General features: G+C 32.5%; 1 protein-coding gene across 2 annotated transcripts; it reads left to right on the forward strand.

Annotated features, from left to right (window-relative positions):
- The first annotated feature begins 5,126 nt into the window (after positions 1 to 5,126).
- On the forward strand, positions 5,127 to 9,902 carry LOC132729394 (uncharacterized). Of its 2 annotated transcripts, XM_060715155.1 has the most exons (3): positions 5,127 to 5,275; positions 6,438 to 6,562; positions 7,261 to 9,902. In XM_060715155.1, the coding sequence occupies exons 2-3, from the start codon at positions 6,514 to 6,516 to the stop codon at positions 9,237 to 9,239; spliced, it is 2,028 nt and encodes a 675-aa protein (XP_060571138.1). In that variant the 5' UTR covers positions 5,127 to 5,275; positions 6,438 to 6,513; the 3' UTR covers positions 9,240 to 9,902. The 2 variants fall into 2 exon arrangements, with proteins under 2 accessions (XP_060571138.1, XP_060571139.1); XM_060715156.1 differs by lacking the exon at positions 6,438 to 6,562 and having other exon boundaries at positions 5,159 to 5,275.
- Positions 9,903 to 12,484: the final 2,582 nt, after the last annotated feature.

The following is a 12,484-nucleotide window of genomic DNA, read 5'->3' on the forward strand; positions in this document are numbered from 1 at the left end:
ACGATAAAGGTGTGAACTAATCTTCAGTGTTTTCATTAATTATCCGTTAATAGACTATAACCATCCTTATTTACAAATGAATTGATAAAACACAATCCCGAGAGCATTTAAGATCATAAACAATCCATTGGAAAAAAAACAATAAATGGATGTAAAAATTGTAATTTTGCTGTATGAATTTTCTACCCCTTAAACAAACATAATAGATCTCAAAACAAAAGCGTCTGCCTTCTTATACTAACTATTTGTACGGTGCATGACGCATTACGATTATTGCAATAGCAACCAATTAACGAGCTAAAGCTCTTGTAAAATATCAAGCAAGAAGGGCTGCAATTTGTTTGGGTCTCCAGAATGTCAAGAAATGGTGAAGGTTGTGAGAATATAAAACAGATTTGTTTTTATTTCGTTTGGGCTCGTCAGATCGCACAAAATAATGTAGCAAATTTCAGAGTACATGTTCTTAATTGGTTCAAATGCGAGAAAGTAGTTCCACTTTTTAGAAAGCGCGTTATTTCCCTTTTGTGTATGTACAACTACAAGCTGTGAAAAATTCAGGGAGAATCACTGCGTAAAGATGGTCAAGAGACAGGCCGCATCAATTTTCAAGCAATAGTCAATTCCCGCAGAATGAGTCAGAACACGTTTCTTATACTTGTTTTTATTTGTATTTTCATATCGAAATGACGAACTAAATACAAAGCTGACATTCAAATCTCTGATACAGAGATTTTAACAACAAACCTACACACAAGTAGGTTTCAAAAACAGCTTAAATAGCGATTTAATAGAAAGAATGTTTTATTTTTGTTACAAGTATCGGCAACAATATTACTATCGGTACACATTAGACGTTCATGAGGTTGGCTAATAGAATTAGCTCAATCAAATGCAGCAATCTACAAAAATTACGCGGATGATTATGATGGTTCTAATCAATGACCATGAGATCTCGAATGACACCTACAACAAACCGAGTATTGTGGAATATATAAGTTAACTACATGTCGGACTTGTTTGGGCGAGAGGATTTTCGCTAAAATATTTACTTCAATTTTAAAACAACAGGATTGCGTGAACAAAGGTACCGGGTACGATTAATAAGGATTACAAACCCGAAATGCAATAGAAGTTTTCTCATTTAAAATGACTTTGTATTATTCGCAGACTTGGTCTACACTGTATAAATTTCTCCTTGGTAGCGGTTGGTAACTTCGAAGAGATTGGCGTCGCTTAGGGAGTGAGAGTCTCGATTCATGAAAACCCATCGAGGAAAACTTTTTTCTGGATAAAATTCTTTTTTAAAGTGTTTTGGTTGTAAGGAAGGGATAGCCATGAATGCGCAAGCGATAAGTGTGACTGCTTGTTATAAGAAATGAAGCAGATAATTAATTGTGTTTGATGAACTTCTGAAGTTTATGGCAGAATTCTTCCGTATGTATCAAACTCATGGTGCCTATGAGCCAGAATGAATATAAACTACATAAAAATATCCTAAAAAGGAAAATGGCATACATATTACTAGCAGTCGATGTAACGGAATGCAAGATAGCAAGATACTACAGAACTGTGCAGCACTCATTGATTTTTTACATATAAATGACTTATTGTAGCTCCAAGGATTATTTACATACTGTGTTAACAACAGTTAAAGTCGTTAAAGCCTAATTTAGAATAATATGGTTTTCTTCAGCCCGTTCCATTATATAAATTCAACGTGGCTGAATGGGTTTCTCTCTTCAGGATAGCTGCATAGGAAGCGGAGTCTGGAGTTCAAACTCCCAGTAAAGGTAACTCAGTTTTATTATTCACATTGTTTAACGCGCAAATAAACATTGGAATTGAAGTTAATAAGGTGTTGCAATTAAGTCCTTATAGCCAATTTTACTCACAATCTAAAACGCAGGAAAGCATTAGGTGAGCAATCTCGATTTAACATATAATCTCACAACCTCTTCTCTTACACTTCCTGAGACCTCTCCTAACAGAGGATTGCGAATTACTTCTGTGCTTTGATTGTATAGTGCCACCAATGTTTTCCAGCGTTTTAATTGTAGTAGATTGGCTTCAAAACTAAGTAACATTGATATTCGATCCAATGTTTATTTGTCTTAAACAATTTGAAAAAAAATGAGTTTCCGTACTCCAGACCTCTTGCTTCCTAAGCGAGCGCGCTAACCCTCGGCCACGGTGAAAATTTATATGATCACGGCCTGAAGAAAACCATATTATTCTATTTAGGGCTTGTAACGGCGCTAACAGTGTTGTTTTAAACCACTGTGTGATAAATAATCATCAGGGCTTACTATAAAGCAGTGTATAACTCTTTATTAAACGAATAAACATATTAAGAGAATTCCGACCATTCGGAATGTATTTTGTGCACTTGAATATTTGATCCGCCTGTCATGTTGTGACCATATTTACGCAGTGATCTCCCTAATTCTTTCGGCCGTAAGCTGTTTATCTTGATAAAGGGAGTACCAGCACTTCAAAAAGCGGACTACTTTCGGACTTGCATATATGTACAGCATAGAGTCTGAATTTGCTTGCATATATTTGTTTGGTCTACGATCGCAAAAAAATAATAATAGCTATGACCCAAAGCAGATTTCGTGAGCAGAAAAATAGTAATGCTCGGAGACTGAGTCATTGTCTAAGTATATTTGACGTTTAAACACATGCTAGTTGCCATCAATATAATATTTTCACACACCCGTGGCGATTTTGCGAACTTCTTAACCAAATGATGTTTTTGCACGGAGCGTCGCATAGTATTTTGACAATGACGTCTTTACAGCGTATAGTAACATAACATAGTGTAAAGACGCACCGCTGTATATATGTTCAGAGCAGTTTATACAATATAGGCTGCGTCAATGAAAAAATGACTCTTATTTCAACTTTAAAAGCGATCTTTTATTTTGGGTATGCTGATAAATAGCAATATTAAATTCGTGTAAGTTCCATTACTTGAATTATATTGCCTCTGGTTGAATTAAAATAAATATTATGCTCGCCAGCAGGCTCGCATAATAATACATTTTAATCAACTCGTCAACGCAATAAATTCAGTATTGAACTTGAAACACTCATTCATATCCTCTATATAAATACACCGATTGACCAAATAAGAAATCAACACACTACTTCGTTCCCGATTATATACTAATTGATACACTTATGAATTTAATTACGGGACTAACTAAATCCTATAAATTTTTGTTTGGCCTATACTCCATTTGTATATCCATATATGTATATATCAATCGCCATATAACCTGTCAGGAATATTTATAACACATTTATAATACTTCAAACACTGTTTTTAGAGAAAAAAGTGAGATTTCTTCATAAATTGATAGAAGCCATGTATATTATAAGTTTTAAAGAATTTTGACAGGTTATATAACCCTATTTTATGACCCAATATAAATAATTGTTTGAAAATATAACCGAGCGGCTAGGTTAAATATCATTTAAGTGCCTTTTGCTAGCGTACGTAGTTTTACTATAACTATAGGCCCCCGATACTAGATCTGAAAATGATAATTTTAACGCTTGATTCTTTTATAAGACAACTTAATGTTAGAATCGAATTAAGCTCTTACAGACATGCTAATCTCACACAGCAAGAAATAAATTATGATTTTCTATAGGATTGTTATAAATGCTAATAAATATCGTTGACCAGTGTTTTTCCCATATTTACGCATACTTTTACATCGAAACAACCATAATGCGATACTACGATGATAAAAAATCGAAAGCACGATACTAAGATGGTGACAATGCGGAACATTTTCGTGTCGGGGCAATATCTCGGAATATATATAGAAGCGAGATTCTGACCCGGAACGAAAATATCTCAGAATCAAGCTTTGGCACGTCAATATATTTTGACTAGATTTTGACCCAGAACGAAGAATCAAGCTTTGGTCAGAATCAAGCTTTGGCACGTCAATGCGTTACCCAGCGTATGTGATAAGTTAAATGTTTATTCTCACGTACTCCAGCGCTGGTGATAAATATCTATATCCATGTGTTTTGTGATAAATATCTCAGACATTTTTACTTTTATAAAAACTGGCAATTATTTTCTTACCGTTACAAAGACTGGCAATTATTTTTTGTTTATTCTCAACTTCAAATCAAATTGCATTTTCTCTCCTTCTGTTATAATACTTTCAACACGATTCAAAACCGCTATGACTCATGAAAACAAAGATGTATATATCACTGATGCATATTGAAATGCGGTATATGTTTCCTACAAGTATAATACTGATAAGCGTTGCTATAGAGATACGCGCTTACTATACCTCTGCTAGACTAGCTTCAGGGTTGTAATACACTGGAATAACTGGTTTTCTCTTTTACATATTGGAATGACAGGCATGTTAAAATTTAACATTCACATCAAGATAATTGTTTATGAGTCACTGCATTATTTGAGTTCATACAGAATTTAACACACCAGAAGTTAAAAAAGGAAAAGTGTTATCAAACTCATAAGGACACGATTTGCCTTTTATATACTCTTTAAATATTAGCGGCTAACACGAAATTACATGCCGGTACCAAAAGTATGGCTTGGCAAGTCTGCACATTGATGCAATTACAAACATATACTCCATACTGTAAATTGACTAATTGTAGTGCTTTTTTATATAAATCAAACGCGCTTGAATAAACAATGAACAGAATCTAAATTTAATTAAAACAATTAAGCCATTCTTCAAAATGCTGTATTAGAGATAATGCCGCTTTAGATATAAATTTCCTGCACACAAGTTGCCTGATGACATCACAAACACCTGCCACCAGAATCGCGCAAATTTACTGATTGGAAAAAAGAACCAATAATTATATACATTATATAGCAGCAGAAATTTTAATTTCAAATAAATTATTTTTATTTGTGGATGGATCTTTTTTAGATTGTTATATTACTTTAAAGTTCTTTAAATTCATACTTAAATACGCGCATTTTCATTTTTTTTTTGCTTTTAAAAAAGGAAAAAAATAACTCTGCTATTTTTCTGTTGTATATTTTTCGTAGAAACGATCTCATATAAACGAGATATAATTGGAGAAGGTAGATATAAAGCCAGTCTAGCGTTCTCAGCACGCGCGCGTTATCATGCATCTTTCTGTAATATCACCAGAAAACTCGTAACAAAGATGGCAGCCGGATGTGAGGAAAGGATATTCTGTGAACTATAAAAAGCACAATAAAATGGCTTACTTTTCATAGTATGGACAAATCTAATTGGTAAGACAACATATATCTCATTAAACATTTTATCGCAATCATGTCTAACTTTAGATCGGACATCAAGTAGAATCATCAAATTTCATTGCAGTGAGAAATGTTTAAAAATTACGTTAATAGCTGTTGATAAAGCATTTTATATTTCATCCGCCTATGGGATTATGGGAATGGCGTTAAGTTTACGTGAGAGACATTACTTTTAATTATTAAATTAAACTTTCAGATGTAGTAAAAGCAATGCTTATTAATATTAAGATGTTTTATTTTCATGTCCTCTTACTTTAAAGCAGTACGCTTCCAGATTCACGCTAATTGTCATGTAAATTTTTTAAAATGTATTTAAATGTATAATATTGTGAAATAACCAAAAGGAAGCAATTTACACATTATCAATGGCACTTACAACCCACGTAAATTACCAAAAGTGGTCAAGATATGCATAAATAGCCCTTACTGCGTTACATAGTAACGCAGTAGAAATACTATAAAATCAGTCATTAACCGCAAAAAAACATATAAAATATTACTTGAATCTTGAATCTTTTTGCTTTTCCTAAAATCGTAGTACATATTTGTTTGATTTTATTGAAATATTTTGACTCATCTGGAGGCGTGCAGCATTAAGTACCACGTTAAAGTCGCGACATCATTATCAGAACTATTATTATTATTTTTTTTTAGTTATTAATTTATTATTTTATTTCATATGCTCCTTATTTATTTTTTGATGATGTATTTATTGGACCGACGACCTTTACTTAGTTATAAACATCTGTAGATTATGTACTGATAAGATGTGCCTCGTGGGGTTTGCTTCCTGGCTGCATGTGTTTTGCATGTATATATCCTTTATGCTAAACACCGGCCTACCATAGCAAACAAAGAAAAAAAAATGTAATAATCTATAAACTAATAATTTTCGAAGCATGTGTATTTTGTCATTTCCGAAAAAAAAAATAAATAAACACACAAAAAGAAAACAACAACATAATCATATGACATATCAACTCTGCAATCATGAGCACAGTGTAATTTTATTCGATAAAACACATTTTAAAATATGAATTTAGCGTGCTTTATATTTATTTAATATTGCAACATCATTCTTTTTGCAGGCGGTTAAGATCTTTAGATTATTATGACGTTTTAATGTCATTTTCAGATGAAGGTAACAGTTAGTTAGAGATGTCAATGCCCCCCGTGCCTACAGTTGACTGTGGCTCTATTAATCACGTGGTATGATACTGATACAAGACGATATTTGGACCCGTAGACACATGAAAAAAGGTTTAGCACATATCAATATAATTTTATATGCTTTATTTTACAATGGAAAACGCAATTTTTAAACATTTCTCACTGTTAGATGATGTAACGTTTGTAGAAAAAAAAATAATTTTGCAGTATGAATCATGCCACTGCTTTAAATAAGCCGAAATAAGAAGAAATGTCAACATGATGATACGGTTAAAGGAATATTTGATGAACCAAATATTGATAATGATGATGATGATGATGATAACGATTTAGTTTGTAATCATGATGATAATGATGATGATAATAATAATGAAAGTGATGATAATTATGGCGATAATGATAAAGATGATGATGATGCTGTTGATGATGATAATGATAATTATGATTATGATGATTAGCCTAATGATGATGTTATCATTATTATGTTTTATATAAACAAGCTTATATGATGACACTGCGGTGAAATTGTAATCACCTTATTTAAGTTTGTGTTAAATTTGTGACAAAATGTAACTTTACAGACATGAGACATTTAGAGGTAAATTCAGCTCTGTTGTTCGAGATGGAATGTGTATATTTCTATTTGTATCATTTATCTTCATGTTTAAATATATTATTGTTATATAATGTGATGTAATGTGACTTTATAAAACTGAGTCATTTATAATAATTACTATGTATTCGTTACAAATGTTAATTCATTCAATACCTTCTTACTGTATTTTCAGAAACAACCACTATGACGTGGATAATGCGTAAAATACGTCGACGATTTCTACTTGTTGTTGTTGTTATATTAATGGCTGGATTATTGACATTTGAATACACTCGTACTTTAAAGATATCCCATGAAAATTCAGATAACAAAGTGAGTCAGAACAGCACAGCATCTGGTCTATTTCTAGTAGATATGCCATTTTGTAAAATTCCCAAAGTAGACCCATATGATCCGACGATTCGTCATATTGTTAGAAAGATAGGACGTCGGCGTTGTCCACAGAATACGTCTTTGACCTACCAAAGCGGCACCCACCTCAATATCAATCTGACAGCAGCTATGTTACCGCCGTTCAACGGCAACGTCGTGTATTGTGCTTACACTCCAATATATCGTCCTGTGTTCGAGTCAACAAATAACAACTACTTACGTTACCTGGAGGAAAGAGAACCATTTAATGAATCAATCATGGTCGACCACGAGTTTGTCATAGTGAATTGTTATAACGATAAAGACAAAAGCATCTACACTAATTTTCACGCTTTTATCCTGCCGAACAGAACTCTTGATAAAATTTATAAGACAAAGTTAATAAACCATGTCATGAAGGAAAAAGTGACAGAACGTTTAAACGTTATGATGATAGGCATGGATTCTGTTTCAAGACTCAGTTTTATACGACAGATGGTGAAAACAAAACAATTTTTGGAGGAAGAATTAGGAGCGTTTGATATGATGGGCTATAATAAAGTAGCTGATAACACTTTTATAAACATTGTCCCGATGACTCTCGGGAAATTCGCACAGGAAATGCCGTGGGATGAAAGTCAGACGTCACAAACGTTTGACCATTTTGACTTTGCTTGGAAACAATATCGAGATAGAGGTTATAGAACATTTTATGCAGAAGACGCGCCGGACATAGCTATTTTTGACTTTTTGAAAGCGGGATTTAATACGCCACCTGCCGACCATTTCAATAGACCAATCAGCATTGCCATGGAACTAAAAGAAAATCTTTGGGTTAACAATCACCATTGCTTTCAAAATAGATTAGAAACAGAAATAGTTTTAAAATACTTGTATGACTTTGCAGATACTTACAAGAATGATCCATATTTTGCGTTTACTTTTATTACACGGTTATCACATGATGACGTCAACAGCGCTGGTGCTGCAGACGAACCATATTTTAACTTCTTCAGGCGTCTGTATGACAGTGATCTTCTACAAAGTACTATAGTGTTCTTTTTCAGTGATCATGGTATGAGGTTTGGTAAAATAAGGGAAACTTACATTGGTAAATTGGAAGAAAGACTTCCATTTATGTACGTCATAATTCCAAAATGGCTCCAAGAATCGTATCCTTTCATTTCCGAAACTTTGAAAATTAATCAGAATCGACTGTCTACGCCATTTGATGTGTACGAAACTTTACAAGACATTTTGTACTTCAATGGCGAGTTGAAAACAGCAGACGAAACTTCGCGTGGCGTTAGTTTCTTCCGTGAGATCCCGATAACGCGGTCATGTGACAAAGCTGGGATACTTCCACACTGGTGCACGTGTTTACATCATGAAAAGCTACAGACTAGTGAAGATGTTGTTGTAAAAGCTAGTTTTGTACTTCTGTCTGAAATATTAAACGAATTAAGAAATTATAAATCGATATGTGAAAATCTATCGTTACATCATATCAGAGAAGCTGTTAGGCTGGTAGAATCAAATGATGTTTTAAAATTTGTAAGTGACAAGAAAAAGAAAGAGTTCGCAGAAAGCGAGATCGGAAATAAGTTGATTGAAGATATTCAGGTTGTCATAGAAACAGTTCCTGGAAATGCGCTGTTTGAAGCTACAGTAAGGCTAGATACATTCCACGATAGTTTCAAGGTTATAGGGGATATAAGCCGTATAAATATATACGGTCATCAGTCAGACTGTATAGATGTCTTCAAACTGAAGAAATATTGTCAATGTAAATATGATTAAAGCTTAATAAGATGTAATTTCCACTGGGATATAAACATGTGCCAATAAAAAATACCGATGTTTTTACACTAAAAATCATGTATATTATTTGCTTATCCAATCACTTGGCTTTCAGAAACGCCTTTTTATTTGCAATCAGTAAAACAATTGCCTTCGGTCATTGACAAATACAAAAAACTTTTGGCAAAACAATTGCATTCATGTAAGTTAACATATGAATAATAAACATATATTATAGCTTCTTCAATTTATTTTGTAAGATTATACATATTTTATTTTACTTTAAAATGCCATTTCTGTGTTGAATTTTTGCAATTTTAAACCGTTCTAAATATGGATTAATGGATGGACGCTCTACGTCAAATGCTGTTTTCCTATATCATAGATATTTTTACAAAATGTTTTGTCCAACAATTAAATATTATATAGAACTTTTGATATTGTGATGGAGTAAACTGATACAATCAATAATCAACTGTAAAATGGCAAATGTTTATATTCTGTGTAAAGTAATAAGAATATACTCGTATATGACTTTTTCAATGTAAAAAAATCGGTTAACAAACAATGAGAACTGTTGTCACATTTACCTCATATGTTTATCTTTTATAAATTTGTATGTGTGAAAACATGATTTTTGATGAATTAAATGAAAAAGAAGAGTTTGAGCTTTTATCTATGTACACGTATATAATTATATTTGCTAATTGTATTGTATTGTTTACAACTGATTAAAAAGTGTACACTCTCAAATAGACGCTATGCATTCTTATTTTGTATGATATAGGTTTAAAAATAAACGTTAAATAAAATGCCGTTAATTAAAACATCGTAAGTGCAAGCCCTTGCTCAGAGTACATGCATATAAAACTCTTTGAATGATAAAGTGCGCTTTAATATAAAAACCAAATTATCTATGATTGTATATAGGTATATATAACTGTCTGGAAAAAGGTAATCCCTCGGAAGCTTTAAAAACAGCAAAATGACATGAAAACTGCAGACTTGTTTGATTGAGTCTGTATATAACGGATTATAAAATAATGAAAACGCTCAATTTTCAACACTTAAAAGTGCTGGAATCAGTTATCCCGAAGGACTAGAAAATATAACACTGAAGTGAAGTACGGGGCAACCTTTTACGGTTGCCACACAACACTTGACACCTGCTGTTGCGATACATAAATGTCTGGAAAAAAAGTGATCCATCGGAAGCATTAAGACTGCAGACTCAGTAAGGTGTAAATATCCAATCACCTAAATGAGAATTAGAGTTACCTGCTTACCGCATATACATGTAGACTGAACAAATGGGTTATTCCAACACTGTGTTGAACTCCTACAGTTCACTGAAATCATGAATGAGATATCCATTTGTTCAAGAAAGGAGTAATAAAATTAATCATATGTCAAAATTAGTTTGCTATTCCAGACATCAATATATATATCGTATAAATTTATTTATTTATTTACTTATTTATCTATTTATTTATTACTTATTTATCTATTTATTTATTTATTTATCTATTTGTTTATTTATTTATTTAAAGTCTCATTCATATGCATACACAATTTACAATTCTTAAGAGTATATAATATCACAAATAGAACATACTGTGAACCAAACGGAGCATCAGGCAAATTGCAGAACGGACCAAGATTAACTTTTGGTCATGATAAAACCAGTTTCTACAACGGGTTGTATTTTTAAAGGACCTTTGTGAAATGCGTTAACATAAAGTTAAGTCACCCTTGTTTAGGAAAGGCGAACCCAATCAGATGTAGATTACTTGTACTTGTACTTCTTTGGAGCTTTTATATTTCAAGTAATTATATTTGTGTTTGAGTTTGTTTGGAAGAATCCATGTGGGCGAGCATATACTTCATTTATTACCTAGTAATAGGGGATCTTATTATGTTTAATTTACAGCTATATATGTACACGTGTTATGTGCATACAATGTCTCCCATAACAAGGTCATCACCACGTATGAACAATGCTATGGGAGACTTATGGGATTGTCCCATTCTAAGATTTATTTACTAAAAATTAATATCAAAATACTTATTATTGAGAAAGATGTTTGTAACAAAAAATATGCTACAATTTTTAAAAAGGTTTAAATAGGATATTTATATTTATTCTATTTTAAAATTTGATCAAAAATATTGTAAACTGCAGAAAGCAGCGATAAAGTTTAATTGACTGTAGGGGTGTCCGTGGCATAGAAATAAGGTCGGTGACTTTAAACCACTTTCTTCAGGCCGCTGTAGGTTCGAGCCGCTCAAGATTGGTGGGATTCTTCATGAGATAAAGCTATCCAACTTGATTACGGAACGTCGGTAGTTCTACTAAGGTGCCCGTTTGTGCATGAAATAATGCACGGAGGGGTACCTAGCTGAGGTCTTCCCCCACCAGTAAAGCTCGAAAGTTGTCTTACGATCTAAATTGCTGATTTCATTTTGTATAAGGGATTCACTTTTATACTTGAGCATTATTTCAGTATTTCTATAAGCTGCATATAACATGCTAAATATCTAGTTAGAGTGATAATTGTCGTGATGATAAATTGTTTAAATGTTAGCAGAAATATGTTACACTATCTCAGCGATGATAAATTGACAATGTTGGTGGTATAATATAAGATATTTTATGTTCAATAATACCGACAGATGTGTCTTCTCCCATTTTTTCAAGCCTATATGAGTTTATGAAATCGTTCTGTTACCTCAGATGGAACATTTCACTTATAGCTAAGATTAGACATTTTTCCAATCTTACAAATATATAAATGGAATATAACTTTACTCCACACCATCTGAAAGTATATTATATAGTCATCGGGAAATATTTAGCAAAATACTGTAAAGCGTGCCATGAATTTCTTAATCTCCAACGTTCTTAAGAATTTGTCATGTTGATTATTTCAAAAGTTTGAACACAGACATTAATATCTCTCTCTTATTTCATTTGATTTAAAAGCCTTTTACTTTGTCATTTGAATTTATTGATTTGTTAATAAACACATAATATTTTACAAGAAACAGTGACAGATGTTATCTATGACTTGTCAGTTAACTGGTTTATCCAGGTCCGTTTGTTTTTTGGTTTCATAACGCAAATGCGTTAATTTCATAATGCACATATGCATGTCACGGTTGTGAAGCCTAATATGCATCGCAATAAAAGTGAATTTATATTAAAGTAGACTCTAATCTCATCTCAATATTCTATTTTCTTTATT

This window comes from Ruditapes philippinarum, unplaced genomic scaffold (assembly GCF_026571515.1).
Source record: "Ruditapes philippinarum isolate M1 unplaced genomic scaffold, ASM2657151v2 ctg1357_1_1_1_1, whole genome shotgun sequence".
NCBI classification, from domain to species: domain Eukaryota; kingdom Metazoa; phylum Mollusca; class Bivalvia; order Venerida; family Veneridae; genus Ruditapes; species Ruditapes philippinarum.